Source organism: Aedes albopictus, chromosome 2 (assembly GCF_035046485.1).
Source record: "Aedes albopictus strain Foshan chromosome 2, AalbF5, whole genome shotgun sequence".
NCBI lineage: Eukaryota > Metazoa > Arthropoda > Insecta > Diptera > Culicidae > Aedes > Aedes albopictus.
The window spans coordinates 216,280,242-216,302,238 of record NC_085137.1 but is presented as its reverse complement, the minus strand read 5'-3'; the positions used below and the strand labels follow the sequence as shown (position 1 = coordinate 216,302,238).

The 21,997-nt window shown below is 38.6% G+C and overlaps 3 protein-coding genes across 5 annotated transcripts in view; all 3 read right to left on the bottom strand.

The window, feature by feature from the left end:
• The window catches only part of LOC109420179 (DNA-directed RNA polymerase, mitochondrial), a 37,730-nt gene extending 27,087 nt beyond the window's left edge, over window positions 1-10,643 (bottom strand). The window contains exons 1-3 of the mRNA XM_062851120.1: window positions 10,226-10,643; window positions 8,252-8,380; window positions 7,007-8,184 (exon numbers count right to left, since the gene is read on the bottom strand). Coding sequence (XP_062707104.1) covers window positions 7,007-8,184; window positions 8,252-8,380; window positions 10,226-10,415 — 1,497 coding nt within the window. The 5' untranslated portion in view covers window positions 10,416-10,643. The remainder of the gene's footprint in view (window positions 1-7,006; window positions 8,185-8,251; window positions 8,381-10,225) is intronic.
• Window positions 10,644-12,426: 1,783 nt separating this feature from the next.
• Window positions 12,427-14,131, bottom strand: LOC109397317 (uncharacterized). The gene is made up of 3 exons (XM_062847963.1): window positions 13,083-14,131; window positions 12,690-13,025; window positions 12,427-12,626 (listed from the first exon to the last, which is right to left on the bottom strand). Exons 1-3 carry the CDS (start codon window positions 13,090-13,092, stop codon window positions 12,427-12,429), a joined length of 546 nt encoding a protein of 181 aa, XP_062703947.1. The 5' UTR covers window positions 13,093-14,131.
• Window positions 14,132-16,829: 2,698 nt separating this feature from the next.
• Window positions 16,830-20,808, bottom strand: LOC115264963 (uncharacterized). 3 transcript variants are annotated; one of them, XM_062851119.1, is made up of 3 exons: window positions 20,696-20,808; window positions 20,314-20,401; window positions 16,830-20,256 (listed from the first exon to the last, which is right to left on the bottom strand). In XM_062851119.1, the coding sequence occupies exon 3, from the start codon at window positions 20,009-20,011 to the stop codon at window positions 17,225-17,227; it is 2,787 nt and encodes a 928-aa protein (XP_062707103.1). In that variant the 5' UTR covers window positions 20,012-20,256; window positions 20,314-20,401; window positions 20,696-20,808; the 3' UTR covers window positions 16,830-17,224. The 3 variants fall into 3 exon arrangements, with proteins under 3 accessions (XP_062707103.1, XP_062707102.1, XP_062707101.1); XM_062851118.1 differs by having other exon boundaries at window positions 20,467-20,799; XM_062851117.1 differs by having other exon boundaries at window positions 16,830-20,401; window positions 20,467-20,799.
• Between the last annotated feature and the right edge of the window lie 1,189 nt (window positions 20,809-21,997).

Genomic DNA, 21,997 nt, shown 5'->3' with positions numbered 1-21,997 from the left:
CCGAAGCAAACCTCTGTTGATATTATGCTGGCAAAAACACTACAAAAATTCAGAAAAATACATTTTTTTTCTGATGACGTACATTTCAATTATAACCAATTATAATCAATTTTAAGATTTCAACATCCCATACATATAATGATTTGAAAAAAGTTGCATATTTATACAGAACAAGTATTTTAAAAATTCGAAGTTTTCTGTTTTTTTTTTGTAGTTCTTTGAAGAGAAAACTATCAACAGTGTAACGCCAACTTGTTTTGGATAAATACGCTAATATTTAAAATCATAAAATGTATGCGTTTTGGAGATCAATTTGAAGTTATATGAAAATTGTTTATTTTTCCTGGATAATAGTAATTTTCTGAATATTTTGTTATTTTTTAAAGAGAAAACTATCGACAATGTTCTGCAAACTTGTTATGGATAAATACGCAAATATTTTAGAATCATAATATGTATTCGATTTCGAGATTGGTTTGAAGTTATAACAAAAATGTATATTTTTCCTGAAAAATTCGTAGTTTTCTGAATTTTCTGTAGTTTTTCTGCCAGATTTACATCAATAATGTTCTTCAAACTTGTTTTGGATAAATACGAAAATATTTCGAAATCATAAAATATATGAGAAATTGAAATCAATTTGAGGTTATATAAAAAATGTATATATCTGCTAATAAAAATAGTAGTTTTCTGAATTTATAACGAAATTGTATATTTTTCCTGAAAAATTCGTAGTTTTCTTAATGTTTGTAGTTCTTCTGCCAGATTTACATCAATAATTTTTTGCAAACTTATTCTGGATAAAAACACAAAATTTTAAAATTATAAAATGTATGGGAATTCGAGATTAGTTTGAAGTTATAACAAGATTGTATATTTTTCCTGGAAAAAAATCGTAGTATTCTGAATTTTTGAAATTTTTCGGTCAGATTTACATCAATAATGTTCTGCAAACTTGTTCTGGATAAATACGCAAAAATTGTAAAATCATAAAATTTATGGGATTTCGAGATTAATTTGAAATTATAACAAAATTGTATATTTTTCGTGAAAAAAAATCGTAGTTTTCTGAATTTTGTGTAGTTTTTTGGCCAGACTCTGGATGAATACGCAAATATTTTAAAATCATAAAATGTATGGAAATTCGAGATTAGTTTGAAGTTATAACAAAATTGTATATTTTTCCAGAAAAATTCGTAGTTTTCTGAATTTCTGTAGTTCTTTTGCTAGATTTACATCAATAATGCCTTGAAAACTTTTTCTGGATAAATACGCAAATATTTTAAAATCATAAAATGTATGGAAATTCGAGATTAGTTTGAAATTATAACAAAATTGTATATTTTTCCTGAACAATTCGTAGTTTTCTGAATTTTTGTAGTTCTTCTGCCTGATTTTCATCAATTATGTTCTGCAAACTTGTTCTGGATTAATAAGCAAATATTTTAAACCATAAAATGTATGGGAATGCAGGATTAGTTTGAAGGTTTAACAAAATTGTATATTTTTCCTGAAAAAATCGCAAATTTCTGATTTTTTGTAGTTTTTTTTGCCAGATTTACATCAATAATGTTCTGAAAACTTGTTCTGGATAAATACGCAAATATTTTAAAATCATAAAATGTATGGGAATTCAAGATTAGTTTGAAGTTATAACAAAATTGTATATTTTTCCTGAAAAATTCGTAGTTTTCTGAATTTTTGTAGTTCTTCTGCCTGATTTTCATCAATTTTCTGCAAACTTGTTCTGGATAAATAAGCAAATATTTTAAACCATAAAATGTATGGGAATTCAGGATTAGTTTGAAGTTATAACAAAATTGTATAATTTTCCTGAAAAAATCGTAAATTTCTGAATTTTTTGTAGTTCTTCTGCTAGATTTACATCAATAGTGTTCTGCAAACTTGTTCTGGATAAATACGCAAATATTTTAAAATCATAAAATGTATGGGAATTCAAGATTAGTTTGAAGTTATAACAAAATTGTATATTTTTCCTGAAAAAATCGTAAATTTCTGATTTTTTTTGTAGTTCTTTGGCCAAATTTATATCAATAATGTTCTGCAAACTTGTTTTGGATAAATACACAAATATTTTAAAATCATAAAATGTATGGGAATTCGAGATTAGTTTGAAGTTATAACGAAATTGTATATTTTTCCTGAAAAATTCGTAGTTTTCTGAATTTTTGTAGTTCTTCTGCTAGATTTACATCAATAGTACTCTGCAAACTTGTTTTGGATAAATATGCAAACATTTTAAAATCATAAAATGTATGGAAATTCGAGATTAGTTTGAAGTTATAACAAAATTGTATATTTTTCCTGAAAAAATCGCAAATTTCTGAATTTTTGTAGTTCTTTTGCCAGATTTACATCAATAATGTTTTGCAAACTTGTTCTGGATGAATACGCAAATATTTTAAAATCATAAAATGTATGGGAATTCGAGATTAGTTTGAAGTTATAATGAAATTGTATATTTTTCCTGAAAAATTCTTAGTTTTCTGAATTTTTTGTAGTTCTTTGAAGAGAAAAATATCAACAATGTTCTGAGAATTTCTTCCTTAAGTATATGCGCACATTTTAAAATAAAAAAATACATTGGTCATCGCGACAAATTTAAAGTTACAAAAGATAATATGGTTTTCTCTGTATTATACGTAGTTTTGTGAATATATTGCAGTGCTTTGAGTGATAAATAATCACTATAATCACATTGATAGCTTTATTACACTCGTGTGGGCTATTCACCATAAAAAAATCATGTGGTCATCGCGATAAATTTAAAGTTCTGCTCGAACATAAAAATCTTACGAAATTTATAACGACTTGCTCCGGGTTTTTTAGTACTAGAAATTAGAATTTTGATCAGAGAAAATTTTCAAAACATGTATACTCAACCAGAGATCCTAAAAAATTCATTGCTAAAAAAAATTTTGAAATCGGACTTGTAACGGCCGAGATATAGAAGGTTGAAATTAGCGTTCCAACTTTTTTTGAGGCATCGGCGTTTGAGTGTTAATCACCCGTGAAGAAATCTTGTTTTCTTCGAAGAACTTGTGTGCTGGAAATTGAACTACAAGCCAAAATATTTAAACCATCACTGCCAACAAGTACTTGGAAGTATAAATAATTAATTGAAACTAAGTAGAGTTATTACTTTGCAAACTGGGCTGAAAGCCTCTTAAATAAAGACAAATCAGTCAATCAATCAACTTTGCAAACTACCTTCGGCACGTGCCGTGGTTGATTTTTTAGAAATAATATTAATATAATATTGCACTTACACCCCTTTGTCTCCAAACAAATCACATCCATGGTTAAGCGTCATTTTTTCGTTCAATGTGCAAACATGCTAAAACATTTTTTAAAATTACGGGTCTTCGGCAACAAACAAAGTTGATCTCGTAGAGTCACGTAGGATGTATATCTCAATTTTGGATTTTTGGTCACTTACACCCCTCTGCCTCTAACCCCCTCATATATCTATACGTATACGATTGGTTCGATGAGGAGTGCCAGAAGGTGACGGATGAGAAGAATGTTGCCAGAAACCGGGTGTTAGTGTCTGGTACTCGGCGGAATAGAGAGCGGTACAAGGAAACAAGAATATAATGAATCTCAGAAGCAGTATGGAAAGAGTGTCATAACTAAAGCGCAAAACTGTACACTGAGGCAAACATTTCTTAGGAAATTAATTAGGGGCTGTCAATAAACCACGTGGTCACCCCCCCCCTCATGACCACGTGGTTTATGGACAGCCCCTTAGAGCGGTCTAATGAAAAATCTCATAAGAAGGCTTTTATGAAAATCATAAAATATCTTATGAAACGTTGATCCCGAAAAAAACAAACATATTGTTGCACTCCAACCATCCCAACTTTCGTAGCGTCAATGGGTGCGTAAGTAAAGCATGCGTTCTACGATCTCGACATCCCTGGTTCGATTCCAGGTTGAGAAAAAGCGATTTATGGAAGATAAAGGTAGAACACGGTGTTTGGGCAAACTTATCGAAAAATAATAGAAATAAAGCGAAATAGATGCCATTATTGTCATATTTGTACATGTATTTATCATTGGCGAAACAGCGGATTTTTTCAGCACTACGAACAAGTAGTTCATCCATTCATTATTCATCGCCCCCATATCTCACAGCAATGCATTGAAATTCTAGGGGGTGCCTGGCAGAGCCGTAGCGTGCGGTTGGCCAGGTTGGCCCCCGCTAAGGGTGCCAGCCTCAGATGGGCGCCGAAAAGGCCTAAGACTACAAGAAAATAGAATGACGATATTTTATTTTATAGATTTTGAGTATTTCTTCGCATATTCTTGCTAGGTTTCCTTCAGAAAATCTTTCAAAAATTCTTTCAGAAATTCTTCTAGGGATTTCTTTCAAAAATTCTCAAACAATTCCTCCAGAAATTCTCACATAACTCAAAACAAAAAATCAAAAATTCTTCTGAAGATTTCTCTCGAAATTTTTCGATAGATACCTATAGAAACTCCTCTAGGGAGACATTCAGAAGTAATCTAGTAATTTATTCAGAAATTGGTTAAAGGTTTCTTCTAATATTTTTCTAAGGATTTTGATAAACTTCCATAGTTTCCTTTAAAAAATTCTTTCAAATAATCTTTCGTGGATAAATTTGGAAATTTCTTTCAAGATACCTTTAGAAATTTCTCCACAGATTCTATAAATTTTCTGGGGGCTTAAGCTTCTATTTCTCCATACTTCTATTTCACATTTTTTCCTATAGAAAATCCTTTAGAGATTCCTTTAGAAATCTCACCCAGGATTTTTACAGAAATGCCTCTGAAAAGAAATCTCTCATATCGCTTAGACAATTTACCATTGATTTCTTCCAAAATTATTCCATGTTCACTAAAGATTTCTCCATAAATTTCTGCTGGAGTCCCTCTATAAAACCATGAGTTTTCCCATAAACTCTTCCAGAAAATCATGAACTTGGATTTTTTTTTCATAAATTTCCCCAGGTATTCCGTTAAAAAATCCGCCATTGATTTCATCCACAATTTCTCCAAAGGTTTTTTTTTTTGAAAGCCTTACATGAATTTCTTCAGAACTTCCTCCAGGGATTTCTTCGTAAAACCTTCAGGAGATTTTTAGAATATCCTCCAGAGAATCCTTAAGTTTTTTTCAGGAATTACTTCAAAAATTCTTTCAAAAATATTTCCAGTGGGTCTCCACAACTTCTTACAGGCAATTTTTCACAGGCTGTTTTAGGATTTCCAGGAATTGAATATTCTTGCTGAAATGTTTCCCGGGTTTTCATCAGGTATTCCTTCAAATATTCCTGCAGGAACTCCTCCAGAGTTTCAGAAGTTCATTCAGTGATTCCAGCAGGAATTCTTCTGGAGATTCCAACAAAAAGCTTATAAAGAGAGTTCTACAGGAATTTTTCCCGGCATTCTTCCATGTCCATGGTGCGTCTAATGATTACTGAAAATTCACTTTTTTCTGGGAAATATTTTGATTGAACTTCAGAGGAAGCCATTGGTAAATTTATTTGGTAAAGCAAATTTAAATTTGAATAACAATTAAAAAGGTCATTTCAAACTCCTAACAAAATACACAACTGAAAAATACTTTAAGAAAAAAGAAAAAATCGGGGAAAATCTGTTTCTTCGAAACACCAAAATCAAACTTTTAAAGAAAGAGCACATTTTTCTGAGCCACTATGTTTTTTTTAGATTTTTAGAATTTTATCAATTTCAGACATTTTTTGAAATCACCTTTTGACAGCTGGGGAACTGCTTGACAGCTCCGCCCCTTACAAAATGCAACGAGGGGTGATTCGACAAATCGAGCCCATACAAACTTCGAACTGATTTTTAAATAGGTTCCCGGGCACCAAAATTCGTGAAAATTTGGATTTCGGCTCAGTTTGACATGCAGATTCCGGAGTCATCTCAACACCGCTAAAGAAGCCAATTGTCGTGGGGCGCTAATCTGAATGCTTGCCAAGGGCGCCATGGGACCACGCTACGGCTCTGGTGCCTGGCACCCCCGGTAGTTTCACTCGTGGTATTTATACCGTACTATGAGATCAATAAAGACAAAAGTTGATTTACCTTCGTCATGACAGGATGGTAGTAATTCGGTGTTCTTTATTTATTACCTAAAAAAACAACACAACATAGAGTCCATTTTTGCACAAACACATGGTTTTCTGACGGAACTGATTGGACTGATTCGAGTGACGCTTCATGGATCGGAATCAAGTGTACCTACGGATTACGGATGAACTTTCTACCTTATATGGAAAATATAGCAGGGTGATGCACTGTCGAACTTTTGTTCAATATTGCTCTTGAGTCTTGAAGGTGTCATCAGGAGAGCTGACTTGGAAATAAGCGGTATCATTATCACACGGTAGCACATGCTTCTAAATTTTGCGAACGATATCTGTATCATCGGAATTGATCGTCGAGTCGTGGAAGGCAAATTCATGCCTTTTTGGAACGGAAATCGCAAGAGCTGGTTGAAGTAGCCTAAGTAGGTACTGGAAGAATTTGTGTAGCTTGGAACTCAAATGACGTGCAATAATTATGCTACCCGTGAGTGAAGTGAAAAAGCGTCTTGAAAATGTCACGAAACATGGACGTTGAAGGAAGGCGACTGGAGTGCGTTTGGTGTTTGTGAATAGGGTATGAGTGCCATGAGTAATCTCACGCTCCCAAATTCATCCTATTCGAAAACAAGCGCTTACGTCTCCGATTAATCCCGTCTTTGTTGTTAAAAAATACAAAAATAAGAAACGAAACAAACAGCGCTTCAATCCTTTGTTTTTCGTAGGATGAAAATGGGAGCCACATGCTTAATAAGGGAACCAATACCCTATAAGATCTAGGCAATTTTTAGTTTTTTGGGTTTCGCGAATAGACATTTCAGGTAATGGAATATTTGGGAAGACTTGGCACAATCCAAGAATTAAAATAAAAACAAAAATCTGTCAACCCAACTGTTGTAAACATTCCTACTTACGTATTGCTTGACGGTACTATTGGCCTCCGGGAATTTCTGGATGCTCTTCACCGTCAGGTGCCCTTTCAACTCCAGTTCCACTTGAGCCTTGCTAAACTCCTCTAGTTGATCCCGTGTGAATCCCGCCTTAGGGTTCATTATTTCCGAACCGATTACATTGCCGTCCCCTTCGGTATTAAGATTTGTACCGATGGGTCTTACGTTTTCGTTGAGCGTGTTCAGCAGGTGATTGTTGTACAGAAAGGGTGGAACTGTGTAGTTTGGTTTGAAGCCAGGGGTTAACTCATCGAACAAACTCTGTACGGTTTCACGCTGATCGCGAACGAATTTGCTTCGATCCAACACCGCGTCCATGGTGTATCCTTTGGCTTCAGCTTCTTTGAGGTAGGCTAACGCTTCTTCCTTGACATCTTCATTGGTTTCCATCCTACCAAGGCACTCAAATATGGCAGCATATGTTTGGGCATTCGGTTCGATATTGTCCTCCTTCAGGATTTTCATAATGTCCTTGAGTTTGAGGATGTTTGCCTTCTCAGCATACCCATGCATCAGAATGTTGTAGATTTCGACATCTGCTACTTTTCGCTTGCTTTTGTGTCTGTAATTCAGCACCGTTGCATAGGCACGATTGATCATTCCGCTGGAGAGGCAAATGTCCAAATATGCATGCAAAGTTACGTGAAAGCTTTTGCTACGTGCCAACAGCTCCAATTCGGAACTTTTGTAATACTTTGATGAAAACTTTTTACCCTTCTCTTGAAGCTCTTTGCCTTTCTTTGATTTGCGTTTCTTTTTCTGGGGAATATCCAGAATTTCTTCTTCCACGGAGGCCTCATGATGATCCAGAAATTCCTCTTCAATGACATCTTCCACGATGGCCGCTTCACCAGTCTGTCGTCTTTCGTGCTGTTCTTTGAGTGTCCGATAGCTTTCCAAAATTTCCGCCAACGTTGCGTTGGATAACTCCATTTCTTTCATATCTTTGCCGATGTAGATCACTGGAGTTTCCTCAAAGTTCCACTTGGATATGTCTGGCGAATTTTGGGTACTGGATTTGTTCGAGTTTTCGACGGATTTGAAATTTTCCTGAGCGATTTGATTGTTGATGAAATCTGAAAGCTTTTGGGCTTTCAGCTGTTGGATTGATGCTTTGGTTTGCTTTGTTGAAGTGCCCGTCACTAGAATCAAGAGTCATTATAGCTTACAAACATAGTTTAATAGGGTGTTGTTACCGTTTTACTTTACCTTTTAAAAGTTCAGTGAATGTTTTGGTAGTTTTCTTTCGTTTCTTTTTGCTTGTGAGTTCAAGCATTTCAGGCGTCGGTGTTGTCGAGTGAACACGTTTGATAATGTCAAATTTGATTGAGGAAACATCTACAAAAAGAAAACAAAGTAGAAAACTCTGTTAATATTTATTATTTTGTGTTGTTACGTACATTTTGTTTCTTCATGAATTCATTCAGAAATGTTGCTTTCATAATGACAGATCATCAAGCTGAAATTTCCTAATCAGAGGAATAGGTGTAGAAAATCCACCGCAAACTTTTTCATAAATTTTATTACGTAATTTCTTGGACGACTCCCAGAAAATCCTACACGAATCGCCATCCATTCTTTCAGATTTTTTTTTCAAACAACCTTCAAGGAACTTCCTGTTGTAGGAATTCTTCCCTCATTGCAGTTCTACTATGTATGTACCTATGAATTTCAAAAGAGACACTGTCTGAATTTACACTCTAATGAATTTCTAAGGGAATCTTCGAACGAATTCTAGGAGAAATATCCGCAGAAATTTTAAATGAAATTCCCGGAGGAACTTCCGGATTAATCTCCGGATAAATTCTTGGGCAATCCCGGAGAATTTCCTGCAATAATGTCCGAAAGAATAACCGGAGGAATTGCTGGATAAATTTCCAGAGGAATTCCTGTACGAACTCTTGCAGGAATGCCAGAAGAAATTAACGGAAGAATCGCAAAAGAATTGTAGAAATATTTTAGAAGGAATTTCTGAAGCAATTTCCAGAGGAGTTCCTTGAGGAATCCCAGGAGGAATAGCTACAGGAATCTCCGGATAAATTCCTGGAGGAATCCCAAGAGAAATACCCGCAGCAATTTTTAGATCAATCTCCGGAGGGATTCCTGAAGGAATCCCCGGAAAAGTTCCTGGAGGCAAAGCGTTTCTTGAGGATTCCAAGGAGAAAATGCTGTAGGATTCCCCGGAGGAATTTCTCGAGGATTATCGGGAGGTATACCTGGAGGCATCCCCGGAGAAATTCCTGGAGAAATATCCGGAGAAATTCCTGGAGGAACCCCCGGAGGGACTCCCGGAGGAATCTCCGGAGGAACTCCTGGAGGAATTCCCGGAGAAACTCCTGGAGGAATCCCCGTAGGAATTTCTGAAGGAATCTCCGGAGGAATTCCTGGAGACGTCCCCGGAGGAATTCCATGACGAATCTCCAAAGAAAATTATGGTAGAATTCCCGTTAAAATTCCTGAATGAATCCCCGAAGGAATTCTTGGAGTAATCCCCGGAGGAATCCCGAGAAGAAATCCCAGTAGAAATTTTAGGTGAAATCCCGGAAGAAATTCCTGCAGAAATTTCTGGGGAACTCTGAAAATCGTAGTACGTATTCCTGAAGGATATTTGGTAATAATAATTCATGCTAGAGTTTCAGAGGGAATTCCTAGGGAATCCCAGGAGTACCTGAAGGAATCCCAGAATGAATCCTGACGATATTTTTGGAGGAATCTCCGAAGGAATTTCTGGAGGGATCCCGGAAAGAATTTGTGGAGGCATCCCAGTAGAAAAAAAAATCTAGGTGAATTCCGGAAGGATATAAAAATGAATTCCAGGTGAATTCCGGAAGGATAATAAAAAGGAATGTTTTTTTTGTAGAAATTCCAGAAAGAATTCCTATTGAAATCTCAGAAGGAATTCCTGGAGAAATCCCAGAACTCCTAAAGGATTCGCAGTAAGAATTCACTACCTTCCACTACTAGCACCAGCACCCAAACCAAAAATTGTTTACAAACAGTTTGTCTCACATTCGTATCGGTTTGTTTTGATTGCATAACATAACATAACCTAACAGAATGGCCCTGACGCCCAGGATTTAATACGCAATATCCTCGGATTCCTATCCATGATCAAGCCTCCTCCCAACCAATAAGGGAAATGACCCCGAATCTCCAGCAATCACTATCCCACCTCGAACTTACCATTCCTGAGCAGGGTAATTTCCTCGGATGCCAACCCTCCTCCACCCAGCAGCAGATGCGGCTGGTTACATAAAGAGGAAAACTTCTGGAAGCAGATCAGTTCCGGATTGAGTCGTACCACACTGGTCTTGTTGGCCAGCAGTTTGTTCTTATTTCTAGAAAGGCTTCTTAGGCTAAGCATTCGATACATTTTGGGAGCACTTTGGACGAATTTCACTGTCCGAAAACCGGCGTAATGCGTAAATTTTAACTGGACGAGCACGACCGCGAGCACATTTTGTGTGTTGTGAAAAAAGGAACGAGAAACTGCGGGTGCAAAACAGAACAAACGATGACAGTTCAAATGTGCATGTGTGCGTGCGATGAGCTGATACGGGCGATGAGTGCGTTCAAAAACACAGGTCCGGAGCGAATCGTGATTAGGGCGGCTGAAAAAATAAATAGGGTTCAAAACAAGTTAGCTCTTGACAAAATAAATAATGGTTTATTTACAAGACCATAATCAACGTATGAGCCATTTTACGAAGTGACAACAGTGTTGATGATGATATTAGGGCATATGAATAAAGTTGAGTAAATACTCTTTACTAAATCTCTGTGAAGCCGTGGAACAAATCTCTGTGAATCTTCACAGAGATCTGAGTAAAGAGTATTTACTCAGCTTTATTCAAATGGCCTGTTGGTTTTTACGGGTTATTGGACGCTATCTCCTGTCAAAATTCATTCATAATATTAGTGCGATTCATACATTTGAAGAAGCACCATACTCCTGTGACTCATACTACAATTTGCAGCACATAGAGCTTGCTGACGTTTATTCACCTCTCTCTTTCAAGCATGCAGGCGGGATAGGATTTGTTTTCATCGGGAAATTTTTCCTGATGACAACAAATCCTATTCCACACGCATGTTTGAAAGAGAAAGGTGAATAAACGCCAGCAAGCTCTATACTCTCCATATGCTAATTTGCCTGAAATTACGGGTAATAGTTGCACATACTTTGCATACAAAACCAAATACATATTAATATTGCGTTGCGTTGCATGGTAACAGAGTGATTCGAAGATTACATATTGAAGATTGTTATGTTAAAACTTTGATATTCCTATTGTTCGGACTTGAACCAGTTTTCGAAGCAACACTGTTTCGTGGCAGTTTCACGATTAGCATGGCCGAACTTTTCGTGATAAAACTGGATCAACTTTTTTGTGATTGCATGTTTCCGCGGCAGAATTACCGGAAACTTCTTGTCGAATGGCAGCTCGTTCGACATCTCCATTCTACCGCCCATCCGAATCACACCATCTTCATCCAGCAACGGTGTTAGTTTGTAGAGACAGCTTGTCTTTTTTACTACTTCAAGATGCTCTCCAGATTTCTTCTCAAGATTGTTAGTTAAAATGCTTACTTCATCTTAGAATTCATCCTGCTGTGCCTGCTTCCATAGTATTATTTCAGCTCTGCGAAAATCCTCTTTTTCTAGCGGACGTTGTACTGACCGCACTTCAGCAAGGATCCCAAGAAACAATTGGCAGCCGCAAATAAGCATATTTGTTGAATAATCATTTAATAAAAGCGCTGGAAGTCTAACAACAATGATAGCTGTATAACAGAGCGATTAAATGTTCTTTACAATCAGACCCTCGCTTTAGTTCCACTACTTACTGCTAGTTGTATAACATATCGAAGAAGAGTTTAAAAAAAGTTGTTAAACCAAACAGGTTTGATTGCTTACTATTCTTTTAATAAATAGCCTAAGAAAAGTGAGAACTGTCAATTTAGAAGCGATTATTCAATGTGTGCCATGTTTTGCTAAGCCCGTTGAAGTAAAGTTGTACAAAATTCGTATAAGTATTTTATACGGCAGCAATATCATAGCTTAACAAACTAGCTTAAGAAATGTACTTGCAGAACATTAATTAACTTTTATAGCCACAACGTTGATTAAATTTGCAATAGCAGAATAAACCGGCAAATATTCGCCTAGCTTGTTTATCTCAGTAAATAATTCTAACAAACGTCGTTATATGTATTTATTCAACAATATTGAATTATGATTACATCAAGCAGCAAATAAAAACTTATAAACATAAAACTGAGTAGCCACCGTCAAACAAACAACATTAATGAGTTGAAGCCTCACATCAACATGGATATTTCATTTAAAAAGTACAAGAAAAGTGGCACATATCATCGAAAACTTAAAATGAATAGTGAGAAATATCGACCTGTTGTATGTTTACGACGTAGCCTTCCGGGAGCAAAGATTCCGGCTGGCAACATATGTTTTCAATCTCACTCACTGGTTGGTTCACCGGGGGCGCTTGCTTTTCTGCTGGAGTAATCTCCATAACATCATCACGGTCGCGCGGCTGCAGGACAGTGGGATTTGCTTCCGCCGCTGGTTATGAAAGAAAGTAGAGTTAGATTTAAAGCTATTGAGTCTGAAAACGAATTTACTTACCTTGATCCGTTAGTAGGTGGTTCAAATCCAGTTCCTTGGTAGTTGAACCCTTCTTCAACTTTTTCTTTCGCTTGGGTGCGAAGTCAGAAGCGTCGGTAGATTGGCCCGATAGTTCGTCAGCTTCTTGCTCGGCGCCCTTAAAAGTCGGAATATACTTCCGCTTCACTGAGCACGGCATCTTTGTCCACGACGACGCTGGTGATGATGCGGCATTTTGGCGTAATTCGTTTGCCTGCTTGCTAGGCCAGAAAAGTGAATTTCCACTCACCCATTTGTGTGGCACCACTGTAACAACAGGTTTTCCGGCCTCGATTGTTTGCACTACGACGAAGTAATCTGCAAGAGAAACATTCTACAAATTTGTAATCGCGTCTAGAATATCGAACTACTCACCTTTTCCCATTTTGTTAAAAATAAATCACTAGAGCGTACTGCAAATGCTGCACCGATGGCACCGATCGAAGATTGTTATTGTTTTGGTTTGACACTGGAAGCAAGTTTCAAAGAGCAGTGCTACCAGTTGTCTGAGAAATGATTGTTCAACTGCTATTAAATTTTAATTAGGCTTACCGTGGACTAGTTGAATAAGAATGCTAAAGCAACATTTAAATAATGCATGCTATGAAAAGTGTTCCATTTTATAGCAATCATTAAAATACAACTTTTGACGAGGTGGAAATTACAAGCTAGGATGGAGCAGTGTGGACGGGACGGACAACAATGCAGATGCTGACAGCTGTAAATCAAAGGGTTCTAGGATCAAGCCTTAGCGACGCATTCATAACAAACAATTGAAAATTAATTATAAGTTATTAAAAATATGTATATGCTTGGTAAAAATAAATAAAGGCATAAAAAACTTGATAAAATATAATATGATAGTGGAAACTACCTTTTTTTAAAAATATATTTAAAAATCATAATGTAAAGTACATAGAACAAATGTTTAAGAAACATTACTTCCCGCTTTTGTACAACTGGAAACATATTGTTTACTCACTTTATGTGGTTACAAAGGTGGAACTGAAGTGGAGCTATGGTTGAATAATGCTTGCTATTGTACATGTCAACGACATCTAATTTCAATTCCTCATACCACTTCTCTTCGACAATTAAACAACGATGCGCTACAAGCCTCTGTTTATAAAACGTTGAACAAACACTTCTTAAATTATCAATAACTGATTGTTGTTTTAAATGCTTAATAACAATTGTAGAAGCTTCTCTTAATGCTGTCAAAGCTTTGACAATTTGAACAAATACATTGTATAAACGTTTACACGCTTTTATTTGTACAACTATAGTTGAATAGATTCTCCATTTCTGGGCGAACAAGAGTTGAACAATGTTTTCTACTCAGTTAAATCAAATTTTAATAAACATGCAGTTTAATAACACAGCTCTAAGAAACATTTATTCAAACAATAATTGTTACTTGGGATCTTTTCTAGTTGAGTCGCGGTCGCCTTTATCGTCAGTATTAACTGCCCAGCTCCTTTTCGCCTGCAGTTGTTGATGAACCTGATCACGTACGCTGTCACTCTTTGAAGCTTTGTCCACCGAGAACACCGATCGACATCGACCACTCCATGATGAAAGGACACGAATCTCCTAACTTCCTCATTTGTCGGTTCAATAGCTGGCCATTCGTCGAGAGTTGGCCATTCGTTTTCCGGTTGATAGAGAAACGATGGACCTCTGAACCATTCTCCGTTACTGCTCAGTGTGCCTCGATGCCATTTTGTAAGGACGTCCGCGACGTTCTGCTTAGTCGGTACCCATCGCCAATCCGTCGATCGTGTCAGCTCAAGAATTTCTCCGATTCTAAACGCCACAAATTGTTTAAACTGGTGTTGGTCCGACCGAATCCAGCTACAAACTGTCCGTGAATCTGTCCACAGCACGCAACGGTTGATTTTCAGCGAATGCGAAAGCATTATGGTCCGGCTCATTCTGGCTCCAAGGACAGCTGCCATGAGTTCCAGTCGCGGGATTGATTGTCGCTTAAGGGGGGCTACCTTTGAACGAGACATGGCAACTGTACATCGGACAAGTCCTGCGACGATGACTCTTAAAAATGCAACACAACCGTACGCGTTTTCGCTAGCATCAGTAAAGATGTGCGCTTCGACAGATTCAATTTCTGCCGCCGAGTAGCTACCAAGATAGCACCGTGGTATGCGGATTTCTTCAACCTCTGGTAGCAGATCAGTCCATCGTCTCCACAATTCCCAGCAATCGTTGTCGATATCCTGGTCCCATTCGCAGCCACTGCGCCACAAATGCTGCACGATGATTTTCCCTTGAATCGTGAACGGAGCCAACAAACCCAAAGGATCGAAGAATCCCATAACGCAGCTCAACACTGCCCACTTCGTTGGTCGTTTTTCACAGTTGAAATACAGTTGATGCTGTTCTCGATGCTTCGTGGAAAAGGAAAATTCGTCGCTAACTGGATCCCAAATCATCCCGAGTACTCGTTCTTTCAAATTTGCTTTATCTTCGGTGAAATGAACTGCCGAAACCGGTTTTTGTTCACCTAGGCCGTTGAGCACTTCTGTTGAGTTGGAAACCCAGTTTCTGATCTCGAAACCTCCCCTTTGGTGTACAAACTTCACTTCTGTTGCGCGGCTGATTGCTTCTTCAATACCCTGATAAAAAATATCATAAAAATACGATAAAGTTTATTGTTACAACACCATTATATCGAAAAATATTAACCATTAAACGTATTGTAATTTGCACAGCACACTCACCATCACCCCTTATGTTCTATACCATTCGGCGAATGGTAAATGGCACTTTTACAATAAAAAATGGTGGTCGTTATGTATCTTAACCATAAAATTTTGAGAAAATTTTCATACACTTTTTCGCGAAAAACAATAGAATGTATTGTATTTTTATGAGACATTTTTGGGACAATTTTCAAAAGAAAACAATATATCTTAATGTTTTTTCATTGTTTTTACAATACAAATACAATTAATTGAATGGCGTCAAATGAATCGTTGTTACAATAAAAATACAATAATATTTGTTGTTATTTGTAAGCAGTTTTTGCTTTTGAAAATCCATAGAATTTATATTTCTCGCTAACATTTATATCCAGCATTTACGAGCACTAACGGCCGCCAGAATGATATGCACATTTTATGATAAGAATCAAACACTCTGATGTCTGTCTGGTAAGTATTGCTTGGCAGCTGTTGATAAGATCTATCTTCAATCTTTTCAAATAACTGCCAAATATCACAAGTCAGACCTCAGGTCGTATGATCCATACCATAAATCGTTCACAATTCATGTGGCCATTAGTATCTGTAAATGCTGGAGAAAATGGTTACCGAGAAATATGAATTCTTTGGTTTTTCAAAGGCGAAATCTGTTTACATAACAACAAATATTATTGCATGTTTATTTTAACATCGGTTCAATTGGCCCCATTAAACTAATTGTATTGTTATCAATGGTAGTTTACTATTTACTAGGTTCCTTTAATTTATTGGAAAACATTAGAAAAATGATTGTTTATCTTTTTCTTGTCGTAACATCCTCACTTGGCTAAACCTGCTTCAGCTAGTTTTCTATAAGTACTTCCTCAGTTATTCATTGAGAGCTTCCTCTGCCAACACGGCTTGACGTCTGTCAGTCATTGAAGTTTTAGCGAAATACATTCGATAACCGAAACATCTACTGTACTCAAATTTAAAAATAAAACTATAAAAAAATATGTGAAGTGACTTTGTATTTGATTATACAAACATGATCCAAGCAACAATAATATTTATTGTTATTTATTTGTTACGAATTGTTTTTAAGTGTAATTGAGAAATAAACACTTTTTTTAATAAAAAGTCCATGCGAACTTTGCACGCACTTTTGCAACTATTTAAAAACATCCTAAATTAATTTTTACTGATAGTAACTTTAAATTATTATAGAACTATTGAAAAACAATCGAATCAATTAGTCACTAATAAAGCAAATGTTCACTTATTGTACGAACTATATGGGCTTGATTTCTATTGTAAAAAGTAACAATATATCTACTATGTGTTTTATTGTAAACAATAAAACCAGTCATATGTTAATAATATTACCCATGTAATGATTGGTATTTTTTTATCCGGGTAGTGTCGACACTGTCGAAATAATCATCTACATAATGGCGCTTGATTATTGCAGTTGCTGCTTCCGGAAACTCTCCTGCGTATTCCTCGGCATTGCAGTTCTTGACATACTGCGCTGAACACGGAGAGCTTGTAGACCCGAATGTTGCTACGTCCATAACATAGACGCGTGGTGCTTCTTTAGGATCGTCTCGAAATAGGAAACGTTGGAACTGTTTATCTTCGGCTACGATTTTGATTTGATGATACATTTCACGCAAATCTCCCCCAATTGCGATTCTATGCTCCCTGAACCCTGATATAACAGTGACTAGCGGAATCAGCATATCGGGCCCCTTCAACAATTTGGCGTTCAAAGATACACCTTGGACGGCTGCCGCCGCGTCCCACACAAGACGTACCTTACCGGGTTTTTTTGGGATTTATGACAACGTTTAGCGGAAGATACCATACCTTATCCGGTTCTGCTGCGGCGAGTTCCTCAGGAGTGGCGAGATGTGCATATCCTTTCTCCTGATATTCAACGATCTGCTTGCTGACGTTGCGCTGCAAATCCGGGTTCCGTTCTAACTTCTTCTCCAACTGCTTGAGACGGCGCAGCGCCATAGGATAGCTATCGGGGAATGACGGGTTGTCTACCTTCCACAACAGGCCTGTCTCGAAACTGTCACCGATCCTTTTGGTCGTGCGCTCCAGGATTTCGCGGGCCCGTTTGTCTTCCGCGGTTTCTAACTGCACGGCAACCACCGACTCTTCAACTGCGTAGTGGTTTTTTAGAATATCGTGTAGGTCTTCGTTCGTGAAACCGTTGTGAACGTTCACATACCCAGCAGCCATTGCTGGAGCAGACGTATGCCTCGGTCCGTAAACTGTCCATCCGAGACGGCAACGCACTGCAATTGGTTCCATGACTGTGCCGATTTTGGCCTCCAGTGGAGCAAAGCACTGTAGATTATTCAGGCCGATGAGCATTTCCGGCCGTCCATTATAGGATGAAACGGGTAAACCTCGCAAGTGGCTGTGGTGGAAACCCAACTCCTCGAAGTTCAGCGACTGTTTTGGTAGCATCAGTTTGCTAACCGTGTGGACCGTGGTCAGCAGCATCTTCTCGTCCCCTCCAATTGCAGACACCCATACGTTGGTTCGCATGGAATCTCGCTCTACCCGCTCTATATCGGCCGTCCACTGGATGGTGAGCTTTTCGTGTACGCCAACTACTCCCAATCGATCCGCGAGTTTCCGCTCCACGAGCGACACTGACGCGCCTTCGTCCAAGAAAGCTAGGACGGTAATAGACTTTTCTCCGCAGTGCAGACGAACTGGAATCATTCGAAACATCATCACGCTGTTTGTTCGGATATGAGCGCTTGTTCCAACCGTTTCGTTCGCCGGATGCAGCAGCGAGTTATGCAATTGCCGACATTCTCCTACGTTGCACCGCAGCTTGAACTTGCACTGTGCAGTTCCATGCTCGTTCAAGCACACATGACACAGCTTCCAATGCTCTACCACCTTCATTCGATCCGCATATGTGAGATTCCTGAAGTCCTGGCAGTAACGTAGACGATGATCTGTCCGTTGGCATACCCTGCACGGTTTTAAGCTTCTTCGATCAGCCCCGCTCGACGGCGGATTTGTCGACGTATTCTCGCCTTCACTGTGGTAGAACAACGCACCCTTTGACCTTCCAGTGCTCGCTCCTGAACGTCCTTCGCCAGTGGACCTGTTTACCGGTTTGCAGTCGAAGCTCACATTCGCTTCACACGCCTCCGACACAATTTCGGAGAGGAAGTTGGTGAAAGTGCGGAGTGTCACTTTCCTTTTGCCTCGTTTGAAGCGTACCCACTCGCGCTTGTCGTTATCTGGCAGTTTATCCACCAGATCTTGTATCAGCAATGGATTCACCAAGTGTTGTTGAAGTTCTGCCGCTTCCAGATGCTCGCATAGTTGCTCGACCGCCGTGCCGAAAGGAATGAAGCTAGCAAGCTTCCCTGCCTTTGGCGGTTCTAAGCGACGCACTTTCTCCAGATGACTCTGCAGCAATTGTTCGGGTCTACCGTACAGCTGACGTAGTTTTACAATAACTTTCGGTACTGACTTCGGAAGAAGCAACTGACCACGAACCATTTCCAGCGCAGGACCCTTCAGGCATTCCTGCAATCGCACCAGGTTTTCCACATCGGTGTATCCGCAAGCTTCATTTGATGCTGTATACGTCCCGTAGAACAGCGGCCATTCTTCCGGTTGGCCGGAGAATACTGGTAACTTTTTGCTAATACCGCTTCTTGCAGACAGTTGAGCTTTCGTAGGTCCACACCGTGCCTGCCCCAGCCCGTGCTGGCTCAAATTGTCGAGCTTGGCCTTGTCCTTGCTGGCGGCCGTCTTTCTGCCTTTCACCGATGTCGGAATATCAGGTTCGCTACTGACATCACTATCGGTCTCCTCCGAGCTATCCTCGCTATTGCTTTCGTTTTCGGATTCTTCTTCGGATTCGACTTTCTTCAGCTTCTTCACATTGTGTTCCGTCAGCTTCCCAATCTCCGGATTACGCAAAGGCGTCCGATTCACTCCGGACACACCTTCACCAGCGTCTCTTTGCTGCGTGCTGTTCTTCTCCGCGGTCTTCAATTTGGACATCTCTTCGTCCAGATTCTTCATGCTTGCTTCGAATGATTGCTGGCGGGCCCGCATACGGTCCAATTGTAGCTTGCGCTCCTGCAGAATTTCCTCCTGCCACCGCTTCTCCTCCTCTTCTTCTTCTTCACGCATTTGCTCTTCCAGCGCCCTCCGCTTCCTTTCAATCGATCGCTGGATCTCCTTTTCTTTCCGCTTCAAAACAATTTCCGCGTCCAGCTCCTGCTCCATTCGCACCTGGCTCTCCTCCATCGCTTTTAGCTTTTGCTCCAGAGTGAGCGTCGCGTCGGATTTGACGCTGGACCGATCCGATTCATCACCGTTCTTCTTTACGGGATTCTTCCTCTTCTTCTTCGCTTGCTGGCATTTGTCATCCGCGCAGTACCACTTTTTCTTCTTCTCTGCTTCCTCGACAGAAACCCCTACACAGCGGAGGTGGAACCACAGCTGGCATCCGTCGCAGCCTATCATCTTTTCGTTTTCAGTAGAAACGTCATCGCACGCCGCGCACGGAGTCTCCGTAAAATCTAGATTTGTCGCATTTGGATTGGCCATGGTGCTTCAACGGTTGATCCGAATCAGGTTCAATTATTTTTGAGTATGTTCGGACTTGAACCAGTTTTCGAAGCAGCACTGTTTCGTGGCAGCTCAAACTACAAAAATTCTTTATTAGACTTATACACTTAATTTACTCTATAGTTTACTTACAATAATTGGTTTCTTACTCCTTCTTTGAACACCAAATAGCGTTTCCGTAGAGCGATCTACAATCTACAATTCACTTCCACTTTCTCCTTTTCCTGTTTACATAATTTCCATTAGTTTATTTACAATTTGCAATTCATTCATTTACTTACGCCTTACAAACTTCTCCTATTTTTACTTTTTCTTCTCCTTTCAGGTCGCCGTCGACACGGATAGGATGGCAGTTGCACCAATGGGAATCTTGAATAGCAAAGTAAACTCGATTTAATAAATCGTTATAATTACCTCTCAATGAGCTCTTATACTTTGATCCGAAAACAGATCCCAGATTATCGGCACTTTACCACCAACTTTCCTGCACTTCAAACAATTTAAACTGTATAAACTTTACTTTTTATTTGCAACAAGGATCGAACTCAAGCTACAAAATTTTCAGCTATGGCCGTTTGTCCTACTTTATTTACTATTATTTCTTCTATTTCTTGTTTGTTATCATCTACTAGTTCACAACTTTCTTTCTCTCTCTCTACATACCTATCTCTAAACGATAAAGTCGGCAACAACAATGAGGTGTGCCAACTGCATAACGGCACGTCTCGTTAGTAGTGGTATGCTACACTGAGCGAACTTATAGGTGTTAACACCTATTCTAATTGCTATTTGGGACGGAACAGCTATCCAATCAGAAGTTGAAGTAAAAATGACAATAAAACTTCCATTGCCTGCCACGCCCATCTTCTCCGTTACAAGGATAGGAAAGGATATGATGATATGACACCTACTTTATGAAAGGCCAGCGACTCACCGGCGCCCCCGTAGGTGTCATGGAGTTGAATATTTTGAACAGGCTGATTAGGGATTCACTATAAGCGAGTGATGCGACAAGATTTAGATTGTGTAAGTGTTTTTGAGTATACTATTATGTAGATGTGTTGTTGTGAGTGTAAATGTTTTAGTATTTATGTTTAAACATCAACGTTGAGAGTGACGTAGCTAGAAGATTTTGTCACTCCATGGGCCGTTTTTGCTTCAGGGATGGGACACAAGCATTTATACTGTATCCTGGCTTACAAGCCTAGGCTTGAGCGCCATTGATCGCTCTCTGAAACGATACTATTCAAAACACATTAATATTTGCCAAAGTGTATGAGTCGACTTTACTGAACGTTTGCGACTTATTTATAAAAAATCTACCTCTGATCTGTTGAAGACTTTCGTCCATACGAAGTCTTCAAATTTTCAAAGACTGTATATTTTGTTCAGTGAATAGTCTCACCGGAGTTATCTCCTTGATAAGTAACAAATGATACTTTTAGGACTAAGTGGGCTGTTGAGTCTCTTGATAACAAAAAGTTGACACAAAATACATAAGATTGGCGACTATTCAACATTTGCTTCAAAATATGGTACACCAGGGCAAGTTGAAACGGAAGGGGTAAGATGAAACAGTGGAGATCTTATTATATTCGGAAAGCTATCAGTATTTCTGCTAAACTATGTTCAAAAAGCTCAATTGGACAGTTTACATGAATATTAGAAAATAAGCGTGGCTAAATCACCATATTTGTTTGATGATTTCGCAATGGAAGCATCTTTCGCGGCCGTGGTATCAGCAGTGTAAGTCGTTTAGGTGTATCGTAAGCCTCAAATTGTGGTTAAGATTCTCGTTCTACACACCACTCTAATCTGTAGAAATTTTTAGCCATATGAAAAGTTCTCCAGCATCCACTGTGTGTTGTTCACTTAACCCTAAAGGTATAATTTTATAAGTAACAAGACGATAACTCCAGTAAAACTATTCACTGAACAAAATCCTCAGTCTTTGAAAATTTTAAG

Bases quoted from the DNA above. Each gene is read 5' to 3' on its own strand.
- LOC115264963 (XM_062851119.1), bottom strand. From the start codon at position 20,011: ATGGCCAATCCAAATGCGACAAATCTAGATTTTACGGAGACTCCGTGC.
- LOC109397317 (XM_062847963.1), bottom strand. The intron at 12,627-12,689 runs GTAAGTAAATTC...TTTCATAACCAG, and splicing joins CCACCTACTAACGGATCAAG to CGGCGGAAGCAAATCCCACT.